Source organism: Squalius cephalus (assembly GCF_949319135.1).
Source record: "Squalius cephalus genome assembly, chromosome: 19".
In the NCBI taxonomy this organism is placed as follows: Eukaryota; Metazoa; Chordata; class Actinopteri; order Cypriniformes; family Leuciscidae; genus Squalius; species Squalius cephalus.
The window spans coordinates 29,209,304-29,228,699 of NC_137140.1; the positions used below are offsets into that span (position 1 = coordinate 29,209,304).

At 36.7% G+C, this 19,396-nt stretch overlaps 1 protein-coding gene across 1 annotated transcript; it reads right to left on the reverse strand.

The window, feature by feature from the left end:
- Window positions 1–6,333: 6,333 nt before the first annotated feature.
- pmp22b (peripheral myelin protein 22b) lies at window positions 6,334–17,242 on the reverse strand. The gene is made up of 5 exons (XM_079851458.1): window positions 16,987–17,242; window positions 15,932–16,026; window positions 15,575–15,668; window positions 10,314–10,454; window positions 6,334–7,985 (listed from the first exon to the last, which is right to left on the reverse strand). Exons 2-5 carry the CDS (start codon window positions 16,007–16,009, stop codon window positions 7,825–7,827), a joined length of 474 nt encoding a protein of 157 aa, XP_079707584.1. The 5' UTR covers window positions 16,010–16,026; window positions 16,987–17,242; the 3' UTR covers window positions 6,334–7,824.
- Between the last annotated feature and the right edge of the window lie 2,154 nt (window positions 17,243–19,396).

Sequence of the window (19,396 nt, forward strand, 5' to 3'; positions counted from 1 at the left end):
CCGATCTCTGCAGAAGAGCATCTCTGAACGCTCAACACGTTGAACCTTGAAGCAGAAGAACAACAGCAGCATCACAGCGGTACCACTTCTTTCAGCTAAGAACTGGAAACTTGAGGCTTCAATTCACACGGGCTCAGCAAAATTGGACAATAGAAGATTGGAAAAACGGTTTCTGGTCTGATGAGTCTCGATGTCTGCTGCGACATTCAGATGGTAATGTCAGAATTTGGCGTAACCAACATGAAAGCATGGATCCATCCTGCATTGTATCAACGGTTCAGACTGGTGGTGTAATGGTGTGGGGAATATTTTAGCACACTTTGAGCCCCTTATTACCAATTGAGCATCACAAACACCACAGCCCACCTTTGCTGACAATGTCTGTCTTTTTATGACTACAGTATACCATCCTCTGATGGCTACTTCCAGCAGGATAACGCACCATGTCACAAAGCTCAAATCATTAAACATGACAGCGAGTTCACTATACTCAATGGCCACCACAGTCACCAGACCTCAATCCAATAGAGCACCTTTGGGATGTGGTGGAACGGGAGATTCACGGATGAGTAGCCGACAAATCTGCAGGATTTGCCTGATGCTATCATGTCAACTCTGAGGAAGATTTCCAGCACATTGTTGAATCTATGCCACGAAGAATTAAGGCAGTTCTGAAGGCAAAAGGGGGTCCAACTCGGTGCTAGAAAGGTGTACCCAGAGCCATTAAATAAGATTTCCAATGGAAGTCTATGGGAGTGTCGTAACTCTGTTTTTCAACGGCTCTGGGTGTACCTAATAAAGTGGCCAATTATAGATGTTTTAGCATTTTAGAGCTCGCGAAGTTTAAAAAATAATTTCTGTATTATATTACATTTTTTATTTAGACTAAAACTAATTTTATTTTATAATGTTTGCTAAATCATGAAAATATATTTTAGTTTCAGTTTTTCCCAGTATTCAGTCAATAGAAATATTTTCACTTATTTGATTTAGTTGTCTTTAAAGACAAGAACATCGATGTAAGCTCATAAAAGGACAACAAGCGTAGTCCACGTGATGTTTGTGCTATTTTCCAAGTCTTCCTGAACTGTTTTATAGCTTTATGTAATGAAATTTAAGTTGTTGTTCATTAAAATCTTGATTGAGCAGCTTGAATATTCTGCTTGAAAAGAAAAAAAAAATAATCCAGACATTGAGGGTGAGTAAATGATGACAAAAGCTTCATTTTTGGTTGAACTATTCCTTTAAGAGAGAGTCTTTGTCACTTTGCCCAATTCATCATAGTTTGAGTGTTAAACAGAAGAAATATATTGTCTGTCTCATCACCCCTGAATGCTTTCCTTTCAAAGCCTTTATTATGACCAGATCGCCTGTTCTCAAGCATTAGCATGATTGAGTATGATAGATGGGACTGAATGGGTTCGATTTAGTCTGAAACTCCATAAGCGGCGAGTGTTTCCTTCATCTGGACACCATGATGGACAGACTCCAGTGTAGAGGGCAGATCTGGCTTTGATGACCTTCAGCCTGGTCTTGACCTTGAAACCCCTGCGATCGGGCCACTGGGGGGCAAATCTGGTTCCTCTGGAGCGAAAGGCCTTTTGTGACTGTGAAGAATGACGGACGGAGGAGGAGAGAAAATAAAACAGCAGGTCCGTTCTGACCCTGGTGGAACGCTGCCCCGGGGAAGGCTTGCGTCCAGACGTGTTTCTAGGGTACAGCTCGTGGATGACCTCTGGGTGAGGAGGGATCAGGTTCTAAACAAGCACACGCATATTACGGGATTTATGAAGCCGCTGGGGGACTGAGGCAATGGTGCGAGGGTCACCTTTGATAGGAGGTGGTGTGTGTGTGTGTGTGTGTGTGTGTGTGTGTGTGTGTGTGTGTGTGTGTGTGTGTGTGTGTGTGTGAGTGAAAGGCCATGTTTGTGCATTTGTGAAGGGTCAAGGGGGTGTTGGTCCAGATTGTAAGCATAAATGTGTTTATGCACTGGCGTGTGCATGTATATGTTTGGTTTGTATATATTTTTTGGCTCAAGTTAACATGCAGATTGCAAAATGTGAGTATAAATAGGCTTTTTGGCAAGTAAATAAGTGTTACCTGGCAGTTGGTGAGTTCATATCACATTCAAATCAAAGACATACAAACTGACTAAATAAATCATCTGTTGTTTCTTTGATGATACATTTTACCTCATTGTAAATTTTGTCTATTCCTCTTTCTCCATAAGATATATATATATATATATATATATATATATATATATATATATATATATATATATATATTGATAAGTAATAATATTTAGACATTATATATTTTATATTTGTATTGCTATATCAATTTAAAATGTAAATACTAAATGACCAGTAAATTTTCTCCAGTATGGCAAAAAAGTGAATTTTGGACACAGCGTGTGTGTAAAAGGAGTCAAACCGCTGAATGTTCCTTCTGATCGAAACCAGCTGTGTTCTCGTAAGCCATTTCCCCCTCTCAACTATCTCTCTCTTTTTAATTAACATGAAAGAAAAATATTAAAGCTACAAATCTCCCGACCTGATGATGCTTTGTGCAGGTGATAGCCAGCAGATGGTGGTTTCGGGCAGAAAATAACCCCCATCCTTTGCCTTAAAAAAGGCCCCATTTGCATTTCATGAGGTTTAATTGTGTCTCTTTTCCCCCAGTCCATGGTCCAGCGATGCTATGCCTGTCAGAGAGCGCTTCAGAGCCATGAAGGAGGCCTGATAGATTAAGGTGGACCTTCTGTTTGCGTCCTTTCCCATTGTGTTCCAGAAATTAAGGAATATTATCTCCCTGAAGACTGGAGAATGGATAGCGGAGGCGTTAATGACATTGGGTGGGTAGAATTAAAGTGTTGAGACATGGGCGGGGGGGCAGAAGAGAGTTAGAGGGACACGATGGATAATGTCATTATTGTGTAGTCTCGTTCTTGACCCGGAGGACGTAAACAATTACGGTGGCGACAGAGGAGGGGTATACGGGGCATAAACAAAGCTTGTGCTGTCTAAAGCTGACAGGGTGTGTTTACTATCCTGTTTTTTTTAATCCTATACTGTTTTGAGTGTATGAGACCTTTACAACTAAGTTTACAACTTGTTTTTTTCCCTCCTTTTAAGGATTCTTACAACAGTTAAATATGGACATGTGCATTTCGTTTGGTTTCATTACCGGTACCTTTTTTTTTAGTAGTATTTTTTCTGTAACATACAACATCTCCAGATCTTCATAGGGATCTGGGCTTTTGGAAACAGGATGGGGTGCAGCAAATCATTCTGACAGACTTAAGTTGCAGGGTTTTGTGGTCACATACATTAATTACCATCATTATAAGATAAGACACATGGGTAATATTAATTTGTCTGCCTTACACAGACATTCCCAAGAGAGCCCAACATCATCTGATTCCCTTAAATAGTCATTTTGAGTGTTTAGATCTATAATTTATGAATAAATGTGATTTGAGTTTTTTTTTTTTTAAATCATGAAATTTAATTAAAGTATCCAGTTTAAATATAAATAAAATATTAATATTTATAAAATATAAATAATGAAATAATTGTAAAAGTTCAATAGTTAGCCTATATTTATAAATATTATACATTTATATTTGTACAGTTTTATGTAAATCTCAATACACATTGATCTCCTGCTGAATCATTCTATTATAACATGTGAAGAAATTCACCTCAAATTTGTTCAGTGATATTATCCACCTTATTTCTCACGTCAGAGTGGTCCGAGTGGGCGTGGCTATAGAGAGCCTAAGTCCCGCCCCTCCGCTTCCGGCTCATGGGACCTTATTTCGGAAAAAATATGTATGGAAGTCAATGGCGAGAGATAACTTATCTTTTTATTCCGTCTGAACTGTGCCCTGAACTACACATATGATGTTTGTCAATTTAAAAGGTAATTATGAAAGTCAAGAAAGTCGCAGTTTGTCATAAAACAGAAGAGTAACGTTTAGTTTTATGTGAAAATCGCTCAATGAACTACATCTCTCGTCTCGCACTATGTACGTCACAAGATCCGTTGCTCGTATGTGTGTATTCTGGCTCAAAACACTCAGGCATGACGGCGTAACGTTACGATTATAATGTAAGACTATAGAAAAAATGACAGACGTTAGCTTCAGTAAAGTTAGCTTCATTCATTGAGAGAAAAGGTATGACGTCGCATGTGCGCCTTCTGGGTTTGTAGTCTTTGTAATTACGTATTTTCACAGTCTTATACCTCAGCAGTTTTACATCAAGCTGCGACTTTCTTGACTTTAAAATGTATCTTTTAAATTGACAAACATCATATGTGTAAATCAGGGCACAATTCAAACGAGATCAAAATATTTGTTGTCTCTCGCCATTGACTACCATACAATATTTTTCCGAAATAAGGTCCCATGGTGGTCGACCGGAAGGGGTGGGACTTAGGCTCTCTATTTGTAAATTGAACGTTACATACGTCAGAGTGGGCGTGGTCAATTGTAAATTGAACGTGTCTGGCTTCCGGTGTCATTGGCTTCCAGTTGTTTTTAGCTGTAAACATAAACAATTAGTTATTCTGCTTTCTCTGCTTGTCTGATATTGCAAAGTAGTATTTCTTACCATATCATTTTAATGTATTGGCTTAATTATAAGCACACTGGTTTGTAGCGCAAACAGTTTTACAGTTTAGCTACTGCACTTTGATATTTTTCTCGTTATTTCCCTATAGCGACTAATGAATAGTACGAGAAACAGCTTAAACTTACTTCCGCGTTGGAAATAAGGTGGATAAAACGCGTGAAAAACTCACCCAGCAAACAAAGCCCAGCTAAATGAAGACTGATGATTCCTTTGCTGATGATTTCATGAACGGTATAATTGGATTAAATGGACTGTGACACCTTGTGAAATGGTCTGTAACATTTTCTTTCTCGTGCCTCTTTTCCTAAATCTGTTTTGTTCTTAAACTCTTTTAGCCTTAAACTCTTTTTTTTTTTTTTTTCTTTTTTTTTTGTTAGATCTATTTGTGTTAGAAGTTCATTGCAAGTTATTTTACAAAGTTAACCTGAATCTCACTAGAGGGCAGCAGTGCTTTGAAGAAGAAAAAAATATTCACAATCTGATGGAAAATATCCACAATTCCAAATTTATTTGATTAGATTTAACATTTGACTTAGTTCATAATATTCTGTTCTATCTAGTGATGAGTTTAGTGTTTGTGACCTGTAGCTATCAGATATGTGTCTCAGAATTTGAATGTGGCGCTTAAAACAAAAACAAAGAATAGGTTTATAAAAAAATGTGCAGTCATAAAGCTTAAAATATGCCAATGTCAAACATAGCATGTATTAACTGCCATGCTGCTTAAGAGGGAATTCAATTAATGGATTACAGTGTTCATATTTTGTCACATATTAAACTGCACTATTTAAATTGCACCACTGTGTGGCAGTATTTTCTAACTTTTCTTTTTTTGACATCAGTGGTTCTCAGCTGGTTGCTCAGAATTTACAAGATTACAATGCCATGAAAAAAAATAAATAAATAAATATATATATATATATATATATATATATATATATATATATATATATATATATATATATATATATATATATTTATTATTATTATTATTTACCACTATTTTATTTTATAAAATATTATTTTATGTATATTATTTTTATTTTATTATTTGCGTTTTTGCCATTGTGCTATCAGAGCCATTTCTGGGTCACAACCCACCACTGCTTCTCATACAAATGCTAACTTTTTTAATTAATTAGCATTTTCGCAGGAATTAAGTAAAAAGAGAGACAGTTTTCTTTCAAGCAGTATTTCTTTTTAATAGCTTTTAATAAACACACAAACACAAGCTTTGATAAGAGAGGCGAGTCAGAGGCACAGAGTTGGGTTCTTGTGAATGAACAGTCTTCATCAGAGCTCACACTCCTTCAGACAACTTACAGTACAGGTGTTTTCAGAAATGAAATTAAATACAAATAACATCACACTCTTTAGCCAGATCAAATTAATTCAACACTATTCAGTTGTTTCTTCTTCTTCAGGTTTAAGTCTTACAATATCAAGTAACAATTTCAGTCTAAAATGTGTTAATGTTGGGAAATGAGCACATGCAACATTTTTCTAGTGCTGGTCCCATGTCAGAACAGACCACATATTGATTATATATTGATATTTTTAAGGGGATTATCAATCACTACATACAGAAATCCCTTTACACACAAGTTTTATTGCTGCTAAAAGAAATTATTCTACTGCAGCATAAAGGTTGTTTGTTCAGTCACAGAGAAAAAAAAAGCAGAATGGGATTCAGTTAGACATTCAGTTCATCACTACATCCATGAAAACAGGCAACATGTTCCGTTCATCATAACAAAACATTTATTGTTTTTGGTGTTGCAGGAGAAGTAATCTAATACATGGTCCTCAGAATAGGGCCTTTAATTGTAAGTAATGAGTTGTTAAATACAATCACATGCTATTACAGTACGTTGAGAATTACTGTGAGTAGAAACAAAGCATCTCAAGATGGTAGACGTTGCAGCTTGTTATATTTCAAGTATTGAAAAATGTTTCCAATGCATGCAGGTGTTACGATCTGTCCACCATCATGTTATCAGTGGTCAGTTTACCTAACAAAACTGCCACTTCGACGCTTTTATATGTTTTTTCTGGATACATTGCGTAATATACAAGAGGACTGTGAGCTGTCATTCTGATGCTTGGATTATTTAATGTCCCTAATATGAAAGGCGTTCGCCTCAACTATTTAATCATGTATCCCACAATCGTACTAACAGGTAACATGTGATCAAACCCATCAAACGTTATACATCTGAATTGTATTTGGATTTGAATGTAACATCTAAGCAACATTTATTAAAATGAATTACTACCTTGAATTACTACCTTTCTCAAATCCTGCTGCTAATACTGCTCTTAAACGTAACTAAATCCAACTAAAATCAATAGTTCCTAGTCTCTGTTTTCACTACAGTTCCTCCATCACAATCTCCCAAAACTAAACTAATAACCCAGTGTTACTCAGAACACATTTTCTTTGTTTTATTATAAAATGAACCTTTTTTGGTGAGTACTGTATATACAGCATTGTGTTATAGGCACAAGCACAATATATTCAATGGCATTTTGATTTTGACTTTCATTCATGTTATGTCCTTCTAAATAAAGGCTAAATGGCTATTAGTTAAAGGAATGGTAAATACATAGCACCATTTTTTGTTGGAAAACAAAGAAAAACTATTTTTAAAAAAAGCTTTCAAAACTGCCGATCTAATCATGGTAGTTTAGTTACTTCATCTATAATTCTCAATGCATCTTCATTGAAAACACTTCATTTCACTTTCCCTATAATTTAACACATGCACTTTGGTTAAAATACATCGAAAACCTTTTATAAGTATTTTTTGGCCGTATAAGGAAAGAAGAAAAAAAAAAAAAAAAAAAGACACAAACACACATTATGGCTAATGATGCACGTTTCTGCGACAAACACGCTCTAGGCACTTATTAGCTAAAAGAGGTACTTTGTCAACAGAGCAAACATATAATACTATGTACATATATGTAAAAAGTGTTATAAATAGGTTTTAAACCATAGATACTATATACATCTTCAAATGATGACGGTATTGAATATGTCTTTTCGGGGTGGCAGTGGGGTTGATTTTGACTGACCCCCGGGTGAAGATACTGTGTGATTTCACTTCTCTGTGGATGCAGTGCGATACTTTGGCTTCGAAGCTGTATTTCCATGTAGCGGCCATGAGAGGACAGTGCCACCTCACTCTCGCTTTCTCAAGATGACGTAGATTAACCCGCTTATGAATGCCAGAGGGAAGGCTACCCAGGCCAAGATGTAGGAAAAGCCATAGGACTCTGTCACGGGGACCCACATGTAGTTCATTACCGTATAAATGATAGCTCCACTCATGACGAAAAGACCTGGGGAGGGAGGAAGACGAGAAAAATTAACTGTCTGGAAATGCAACAAAATGACTGATGTTACCCTATAAAAATCATATATTTGGGAATTCCAAGGTTGTTAAACATTATTTAAATACAGTATATATGTATTTTTGGTCATTACATGATTTCCACACTTCCATTTATGCTAGTTCATGCTTTTTATGACTTCACTACAAACTGTAGAAAATAGTAATAATAAAGAATATCTGCAAAGTTTTGGCTTTTTTGAAAGACATTTTATTTGATCAAATTAAAATAACATTTTAAAAAGCAATTTATTATTATTATCAATGTTGGAAACAGTTGTGCTGCTTAATATTTTTTTGGAAACCATGTTTTTCAGGATACTATGATGAATAGAAAGTTTTAAAAAAAGCATTTATTTAAAAATATATATATTAGGGCTGTCAAACGATTAATCGCGATTAATCGCATCCAAAATAAAAGTTTGTTTTTACATAATATATGTGTGTGTACGGTGTATAATTATTTTCTATATATAAATACACACACATGCATGTATATATTTAAGAAATATTTGCATGTATATAGGCCTACTGTGTATATATATTTATATTATATATAATTTATATTATATATAAATATTTTATATATAAATAACACATTTTTCTTAAATATATATGCATGTGTGTGTATTTATATATAGAAAATAATTATACACCGTACACACACATATATTATGTAAAAACAAACTTTTATTTTGGATGCGATTAATCGCGATTAATCGTTTGACAGCCCTAATATATATATATATATATTTTAATGCATCTTTCGTAAATTAAAGTATTTCTTGAAAAAAAAAAAACGCATTTTTAAAGCTTTTTTCTTTTATTTATTCTTTTACATTAGAAATATTGTTTTTAAGGCTTTGGGGACACTTTTATGGTCAGGATATTACATTAAATATCCAATAATTTGTGTTGTAATCATGGCCCCCACTGAGGTCCACTAAGGTATATAATAATAATTGCCTAATAATAACTTTATTTTGATTCTGCAAAGATTCTGTACAACGCCAAGATAAGCAACTTTCTCATCTGAGCTGATCAGCGCTCTTCAATGTCATGACTGAGATGGCCAATCAAATCAACGATGCTGGGCATTACCGTTACTTTTAAAGAAGCAGAGCATTAATTAACGAAAAGCATGATTCTTCAGTTTAACTGGTCAAAAAAAGGAAATGCAAGTATTCTGGCCTCTGTGTACGGCCGTGGTTGTAATTGAGAATGACGTCTTTGTATGCTTGTGTACAACAATAACAAAGAAACTCGCACGATATTTACTAAGCAACAGTCCTCCAACTAATTTTGGCCTAGTCTTGACTATGAAGTCTGCATGAGAGGAAGAAAACATGACAAGGCACTTTCAGGACGTTCTTTTATGCCAGGCGGACCACAGACCACCTTCAGAGTGCCAGTCTTGACATTTCATCTTGTGGCAGCGGCTGTGTGTCCTGTGCCAACCCAGTGGGCACCTGTAACTGTCTGGCTTTGTGCTGTTTACACCCTCGGCTCCCCTCTGACATTTAGCTTTCAATTAGTGTCCATCCTCTCTGACGAGAGTCGCAGATATGAACTTTAAAAGCCCTCGGTTTCAGTACGTACTGAAAGATCAAGCATTCATCTCGCCTACAGAGCTATTCATTATCCAGGAACAGTAACGATTTCTAATAATATTCCATCTTCATTACATCTCAAAGAGACATTTCTAAGGAGAGCTATCGTTTTACATTAGCTGCAGTAAATTACTGTAAAACTCATCTTCCCGTATCTTTTACGTGTATTGTTTACCATAAATGAAGAGAAACGGTTTGTTTCGGTGGCCTCGCCTATTTATGACTCTGCGTGCTGCATTATTTAATCTCAAGAAATCATAACTAAATTATCTGCAGGAAGTTTGCCTGTAACTGCGGCTGAGCGCATTAAAGGGTTTCCTGTGCCGTCTGTGGCTTAATGAGAGTTGACAGGACTCATTAGAGTAACAAGACTAAGGCCAAAGGTCTTTTCATCTAGCCGAATGAAAGCAGATACACCTCCATAGGAACAGAGGAGATCAGTCGATGTCATGATGATCTTTTATTAATAAATGCTAATTGATCTCAGATCACCTGAGCCAACTAGCTCAAAAGCCTATACAAATATTAATTCTCCTTTGTTTCTACTGCGAGCACTTTGGGTCCATTAACACTGCATGAGTGTGTCAGCATGCTATGTCAACCTCATTAGCATCTGCAAACAACCAAGTTGATCCATTGCATTGTTCACGTGACGTCTCGATACTCACTAGCCAAGATCTGGAATGCTCCGGTGAGGAAGAAGCGTCCACCCTTCTGAAGTGTAAAGAGCTGGCAGAAGAACAGGAAGAGAGACAGGAAGCTGAAGATGATTGACAGGATCATGAGGGCTTGGACTGCCTGGATCCAAACTGAAAAACAGAAAGCATTTCAAAACATTAGTGCATTTACTTATTCCTGAATCCACTTAGGGCAGATCGAGCTTTGTAGAAATAAAAACATTCGCTCTTGAGAAGGAGATGGTCATTTAAAATGAACACGAATAGGCATTAAGCGGGTCGTTATCTCTTTTCTCATCTGCTATTCTCGATCGATCACAGCAGAGTTGCACTTTTACATTGGCGTGCAACTGGAGATATGTATAATTGATAAAGACAGAGGTGAGTCTGCAAAAAACAACACCAATTATCAGTTCATAATGAATTCTTCTTGTTGCCAATAAGATACAATTAAATTTTGATGGTTGTTTCAAGAGCACTGGCGAATCCAGGAAACCTTAATGCATGTGTGCAAAAACATAATGAGGTTTCTGTTCCTAAAAGCTCTTAGCAGGTTACCAGCACCTAATATCGATCCTTTCTTGACGTCCCATGCAGGGCCAAAACACGGCAGCTTACAAGGAGCTCCATTAACTCTATATTGCCTACATTTGATGGCTTTAAAAGCCTCCCGTATGTCATTTTTATCCTGCATTAGAGCCATTCCACCCTTTTATAAGTGTGGACAGCAGAAGGTAAATTTCAGAATAGCAGGAAACATTTCTTTCTTTCTTTAAAAATAAAACCTTACTGACCGCAAACTTTAAAAAACGTAGTGTAGACTGATTTGCAAGACAAAAGCTTTGGACATTAAGTGCTTGGCATGCTTTGAGACTGGTTTGTGTGAGTTTGAGATTGATGAAGAATGATGTGGCAGATGTTTTAGTTTAATGTTTAGCGTGTATTCTGGCTTTGGAATGTCCCATTATGTACAAACAATTGTTCCTGTTTTAGAATTGCTATCCTCAGTCGAGTTTTAAAGGGATAGTTCATCTAACATGTAAAATCTGTCAGTATTTACTCCCTAGTTTAATTTCAAACCTGCATGCTGAACATGAAGATCTTTTGAAGAAAGGGGTATTGTTCTTTGGATTATTAAAATGCTCTTGACATTAAGAAAATGGTTGTTTTTAAAAAAAGATCACTAAAAGGTTGTTTGAGGAACCAAAAATGGTTCTTCTATGGCATTACTCTGATAATGTAGGAGATGTGTAGTTGATCTTTTTCCATCTCAGTCTCTACCTCTTCTGAGCCCAAGCAGTAATAAGTGGAATGCATGGGTTGTCCAGCATGTCTATTTCTTATCCAAGGGTCGTTCCTGTAGCATCATGTTTCCCTCTCTCTCTCTCTCTCTCTCTCTCTCTCTCTCTCTCTCTCTCTCTCTCTCTCTCTCTCTCTCTCTCTCTCTCTCTCTCTCTCTCTCTCTCTCTCTCTCTCTCTCTCTCTCTCTCTCTCTCTCTCTCTCTCTCTCTCTCTCTCTCTCTCTCTCTCTCTCTCTTTCTCTCTCTCCTCTCATGTTCAGCTGTGTCTGCCGCTCCCCTTATAGCCACTAGAACTGTCAAGATCAGCCTACTACAGATTAAAACAAAATCAGAGCCAATACTATAGCCTTGAGAACAACCAGATCCTCTACTAGAGTCTAATGCAAAATAAGACTAGGTTCAGGCTGCAGGAAAATAATAATAATTTTAAGACCCTGATCCGATACAGGTCAGATGTTTTGCAATGCGACCTCAGTCTGAACAGTCGTAACGGAATTCATGCGACTTTTACGTCACTCTACAGCAACATTTGTCACAATTCTGCGCTCATGGGAGTCACTTCAAAGATTTTACTTATCCGAAGGTAGTCAGTGAAGGACAGTGATGTGTCAGAGCTCATAGAGCTCAATTGTGTGTCATACAGTGACAGAACATTCAAGCAAAAAACAAGGGCTCGTATCATAAACGTTAAAAAATCTGCCCTCTTTTTTCGCATTTCCTTCGTCTTTGTTTTTTATATTGCCAATGCCTACGCATTAATTCGCTGGATTTGGCGGCAGATCACACTATAAATAATCGTGTAACCGTTTACTTTAATGTCCTCCGAGTTTTTACTTTCAAATGACGTCTTTTTATCGTCTTTTGCGTTTCATGATATGTTCACACTGGAATCTGATATTGGCCACATTTAAAACAACAATGTGAACAGCTATACCAAAAAAAATAAAATAAAAAAAAATAAAAAATAAAGAATCTGAGCAATAAATCGGAATTGAGCACTGGTGTAAACATAGCCTGAGACCCTCAGACACACAATGTACAATAACACATTGATTACATCCAGGAAAAGAATATAGAAAAACTTGATCAAGTCCTGGAAAATCTGGAATACTCAAGATCATGAACAAGATCGTCATCTTTTCACTTTTGTTGGGAAGACTTTCTAGCAATGATCTCATTAACTGCACAATCGTTAAACGTTTTTGAGCTTGTAAATATCTCAGAATGGAAACAATTGTGGAAATGGCATTTGTTTTTAGAACATCTCATCAGAGGCCATACGAGCATCCATAAATAATACAAGGTTCTGCTGCTATGTGTGTTTGCATACAGGGGCTATACTGCACCCACACAATACCAATGATACAATAAATCTCTCAATTATCTCTCAACAATAGAGTAAAAATAGAAGCACATCCCCTCATACAGTCCATTTACTCACTGTTACTAAGTTTATCCTCAGTTCCTCACAAGAAGTAAACATTTGAAGTTTCCTGAATTTTTTTTTCAGCTGTACTCATTTTGTGCTTGACAACACCCTGTGTATTTCTGTCAGCAGTCATGCGGGGAAGTGTATTTCAGGACAGAAGGTATCGTTTTTGGAAAGCGGAGGCCTTGTGTTTGCATTTAGAGGGGTACGTATGGTCCTGGGTGTGAATAATGTGGCTTAACAGATGATAAATATGCACCGGGGAAACATAACACAGGGGTGCGAGTATGTGCGCTAATACTAGACTGCCTTAACCCCGGTTTGGTCCATGAAACAGTTCTCTATATCAGGATGATGAATAGGATTTCACGCATGCTTTAGCTGCCAGTGTTGAGTAGCTTCGCCATGCCAGCTGTTCCGCATCACTCCCGGTGTAAAAAAACAAAAAAACATTCAGGTAATCTTAGGATGGTTTCGCGCTTGGTTTGATTGCTTGTTTTGAACTCAGGTTCAATTTAACCCCATTGATTTGACCCTAACACTGCAGGGATTGTTTCGCATTACACTTTTAGCACTGAAGCACAGTATGTTTGTGTATTGTCCTATGTAATAGTAAGAAGAACATTTTCCATTTTGATTCACCACCAACATCTTATACAGTACATACAGAAGGGCAATTATTTTTGTCTTAATTACTAGAGATGTGAAGAATTCGAGCAAAGAAAAGTAGGTTTGGGTTAGCTCATTTTTTTCCTTAATACAAAATACAACTTTTAATATTAAAAATGTTTTTACCGTATTTAGATTAAAAAATATTTTCCATGCAAACTACTCTGTTGCCTAATGTTGGCATGTACCTTTTTAAATGTGTTACCTAAAACATTTATGAATATAAATATTACAGTGACTGACATACACTACTGTTTTTTAAAAATGTTTTTAAAATCTCTTATGCTTACCAATACTGCATTTATTAGATCAAAAATACAGTAAAAACAGTAATATTCTGAAAGATTAATATAATTTAAAATATCCGTTTTCTATTTTAATATATTTTAGCATTTATGTTATTCCTGTGATGACAAAGCTGAATTTTCAGCATCATTACTCTACTCTTCAGTGTCACATGATCCTTCAGAAATCATTTTAATATGCTGATTTGCTGCTCAAAAAACATTTCTTATTATTCTCAGTGTTGGAAAACAGTTAGCTGCTTAACATTTTTTGTTGAAACTGTGATATGTTTTTTCAGAATTCTTTGATAAATGGAAAGTTCAAAAGAACAGCATTTATTTAAAATAGAAACATCCTTTTGTAACAATGTTAAACAATGTTAAAGTCTACAGTCTCAGTACATAAAGGTGCACATTTTAACTGCTGTTGTTTGTGTGCAAGTTAAATGTCATCTAATTAAAAGACATTGCTAGTCATGCACCAATAAAACCCCTAAGACCCCCTCATTACAGCCTAGAGATGACTGTCAAAAACCACCTTAAGAAGTAACTACAAAGTGCAAACTTTTAAATAAAGACGTTTTTTCCAGCACCGTAGCAACGGCACGTGAGCGAGCGCATGCAGGAGAGCAGGACAGAAAAGCCCTTCAGTATGTGCCCACCCCGCACCACACCACACCCTAAACAAACACAACACATTATAGGTGCTACGCCAACTGACCGAGAGCTATGAAATAACACAGCAAAGCATTCTGGTCCCGCCTCATTTCCAAAGTGCACAGAGAGGCGTTTCTCGCTCGAAAACTATGACATCATCTCACCCTCCGAGAACAGCCAACGGTGTAACAGAGAACTGATTGGGAATGTACAGTACTTTTTATGATTTAGAAACGAATATTATATAACATATTTTATATACATGTTTTATGGCAAGATTAACTCAAAAATGGCAACTTTAGTTTGTATTTTAACTGAAAACTTGGTTAATACTCGCTCTCTTTCAAATTGCCTTCATTCTTTTATTGTTAAACACCCCGTCGCTTGCATTTTGATTCGTGGACGTGACTCAAATCACACCATGTTCGGCCTACGGCTCTCTGATGCTACGCCATCACACGGATCAGTCTAAATCTAAGCTGCTTCAAATGCTCTACCTCTGCCCCACCCCAAAAGCTCTCAAACCTCTTTGCAACCCAGCACTCTCCACTCCCAAACAAGGGGCCTGAGCTCAGCACCGGCAACCAGACTATTTATACAGTCTGCCTGAGCTGATGTTTAAGAGGGGTCTGTTGTGGGTTGAAACTGCATGCTTGCATTCTCAACCCTAGATGGCAGTACCGAGGTTTGAGGCAGAGTGGGCACACCCACCATAAAGAGTGGTAAACAGGCAAAGGGGCTTTGACAGTAATGCCAGGATCAAACCCTCTGTGAATAACCTGCTATGTGTAACATAGCGACAGTGTCTCTGAAGCAGACCTTTTCCAAGCTTGAAATGAATATCACTGCACCTTAAATGTTTGGTTTCATCATGCATTCACTCTTAAATATAAGAATTTAGCAGGATCCTACCTCCAGTGTCAGCAGGGTCACATCTGTTATCGTTATTGATTGTTGTGCAGTTTGTCCAGAGGTCTGAACTGCTGTTGGGGTTAGTAACCCATGCCTGTTAGAGGATGCAAGAATACTCATTAGCAGGGATTAACATCCAAAATATTCTCTTACAGCTGCTTTTAGCCTGTGATTGGCATACTTCGACTTTAATAATTACATCAAATGATTGCATAATTAATAGCTATCACATCATTTGTCATTTTAATATCAGATAGATAGATAGATAGATAGATAGATAGATAGATAGATAGATAGATAGATAGATAGATAGATAGATCTGTATTAATCAAATAAAAGAAACTGATAGATACTTACACTGACTATAGTGGACACGAAGAGCAGAACCAGTGCTGCCACATGCAAGACGACGATTCCCAGTAAGAGGAGCAGCATGATGTTTCCTTACGGTTCTGTACAAACACCGGAACATTTTATTGATAAAATACATCAATGACCAGTTAAAAGTTATAATATAGTCCTTTAACATTATTTTTGCTATTGCATTTAGGTTGGTATTATAGATAAATATGTAAAAGTTGTATTAATAAAATATTAATAAATTATATTATTGTATGTGTCATTGGAGTTTGAGTTTATAAACTATTATAATATAATATAATATAATATAATATAATATAATATAATATAATATAATATAATATAATATAATATTCAGGCGTTTTTATTATCAAAACCAGTTGGTTTTAACCAGTGCATCAAAAGCTGATTGTTACATTGTAGCCTACGTCTTGTAATAAAAATACAAGGTTTATATAACCTTGTATTTGTATTGTCTGATTTATTAAAACTTTAGGTAACACTTTATTTTAAGGTGACGTAGTTACACGTTACTACATGTTCTTACTGTAGAAATAGTAAATTATGCATAATTACAAGTAACTAACCCTAAACCAAACCCTAACCGCAACTCTATAGTAAATACATGTAGTTAATTAATATTACTACATGCATGTAACTACGTCAACTTAAAATAAAGTGTAACCAAACTTTCTACAGGCTATTTCTGAACTAGAACGTAGCTGGTCGACCGACAATTGCAGTTACTCAGAACGCAGTTAGTTTACAATGTAGGCTACACCATTTTTCACCATCAATTTTGGCGCAAAAGAGTGTCACAATTGAATTTGACAAGCGCAAAACGGATTGTTTTAATGGCTGTAAGTAATAAAGCAATCACAGTGTCCCTCTACAAAGTTAGATATCAGCTTATGGATGAGCCAGAGCGCCAAAATGACTTAATTTATCCCGAATGCAAGAATTAGGCAACTGTCTTCTTCTGATCCGCTCCGGTCTTTTTACACTCATAAACAGTCAACGTACTTTTGTACTGCAATATAAATCCAACTTACTGCGAGCAAAGAGAAAGTAAGTCCACAAAAATGGATGAAAACGCTGAAATGCAGTCGCGCCACTCGTTTCAAAAGCACTGCGTATTTCCAAAGTCCAGATCCCTGCGACTAGATTAACATGCTTTATGGAGCAGCAGCTTTAAAGAGTCTCATTATGGAAGTACTACGCCCTTTTTCTGCGTTGCTACGTCAGGGCGCGCCCCTGTAACAGCTCTACAGAATATCCACAGCACACACTGTGCGTAAGAGCGCAGGAAAACCACCAGGCTCTTAGTCATACACACTCGGGAAAGCTGTGTTTGGTTCTCATGGATACCAACGTGGATGAAGAAAATAGCCTATACAGTGGTGCTATAGTTATATATAGCCTATGAATATGACTGATATCACTTTTAACTGGAATAATTATCCTTTGTCATGGTTAAACTAACAAATGATCATAATCACTGCAGTTTGACTTTGAACTCTCTATTGTTTATAAGGCAATAGAGCCTGTGGTAGTAAAGAGATAAACTTATCCACTTTCTGTACTGTATGTTTTCAGAAGTGGCTATTCATAATCTAACAAAAACAGTTTCAAGGCTTTTTTTTTCTTGTCTCATTGAGAAGTTGCAGGATGTTCTTTTTCTCCGGCTGTTGCTATAGGAATGAGTGATACAAACTTGTTAAATGGTGACTCTCAGTTCTCCCTGATACCGTCTGTGTGAAAATGAGTATATACCCATTAGCTGGCCTTTGGGAGGCGTCCAGGAATGTGCAGAATTCCTCTACAAGAGGCCTCTTCCCTTCCCCTCTCTCATCAGTCATCAAATATAAAGTCAATGAAAAGAGAGAGGGTAGAGAGATACCGAAAGAGTGTTGAGTGCTCTTCCTGATATGAGAGATAGTTCATAGAGTGTTCAGATAATCAGGGAATAACCATGGACAACTGAGAATTATTTAAACCCTTTTGTTGTGGTAGTGGTGGTTTTCTTTCACTGCTTTGTCAGGTTTAAATGACTACATGATTTGTGGCTCGTACTTCACAGTCTTATCAGGGGTCAATTGTGTTGTCTGAGGCTCTTTATGGTGTTCGTAAGGCATCGCTACAGTACCTCTGCTGGTTTACATAGTATTTACCTAGAGTTTACATGCTATTTTAATAGTTGACATGCTGTGGAAAACATTTTGTGTACCTGAGGGTACATATCTACCCTTATATACAGATACATAGCAAATATAATGAGATGACACATGTAGATGTTGATTGTTTGGTAAGTTCAGGCCATGGAAAATGAGGATGGGAACTGAACTGATCAAAATGCTGCATTGTTGCGTATCTGTGAGAGTCCACACTTTTTTTTTTTGCTAGCTGCCTGACAGTGGCTTGTTGTTCTTGCTTATCACCCATTGACTCGGGCAAGGAGCAATAATCCCTGTGGTACTATGGAATGTTCTGGCGTTCCAGTTACACAAACTAGAGATAACACGGGGAATGCAAGCTTGACATGAGTGTAAACGGGCCTTGTGTCTTCCATTATATCTGACTTTCCTTTGCTCAATCAGAGAGGACCGCTGAGATTTTAACTGTACTGTTCAACACTTTGCATTTGCATCTATACAAATATGTGCACTTTTTGTAAATAAATAAATTCCTTTTTTGAAATTTAGTTTAATTCAGCTGCAATATTGCATTATAATTTTCCCAGGTGTCTGTTATTCCTCATGTCCTCAACTTCACTTTTACCATCAGTCATCAGTTAGTGTTTCGGTTAAGTTTAAGTCATTTATTTTATTTTATTTTTTATTTTATTTAGTGTGTTTACCCATAAAACTAAATGCATAGAAATGGTTAAATATTATTGAATTAGTAATCATAAGACAAATTAGGACATTGTGGTCAAATGCCATTATCCTTAGTAGACAACCCATATTTAATTGAATGGCCTCCATTCTGTTTGTTTGCCAGACCAGTATCTTTGTACTTTGGTGATGCACTTCCATTATGTGAAAAATGCTGCATCCATTATGTTGGCATTCGCCCATAACAGACATTTTCCCAATCCAAAATTCCATTCACTAAAATGTTTTGATTTTCACTGATATATGCTGGAAGTACATCATTATGACACATGCTTATAGAAGAGCATTATCTAAGGTGTACAGGGATAGTAACCGTTAATGGATCTTTGAGTATTTTTCCAGGTACCTTGGCATGCAGTCCCATATATGCCAATGTTTGTTGAAGTCTTGAGTAGAGAGTGGTAGTATAGGATCTATGGTAGTAGTGTTGAATACACGCACACACACACACACACACAACCTGACCAGGCTCTAATGTTACACTCTACAGCCATTAAGAGTGTGATTTATGTTTGTGAGTCACTGAGAGACAAGGCCAGACTTAAATGCAGGGGTGTGTGTTTTGAAG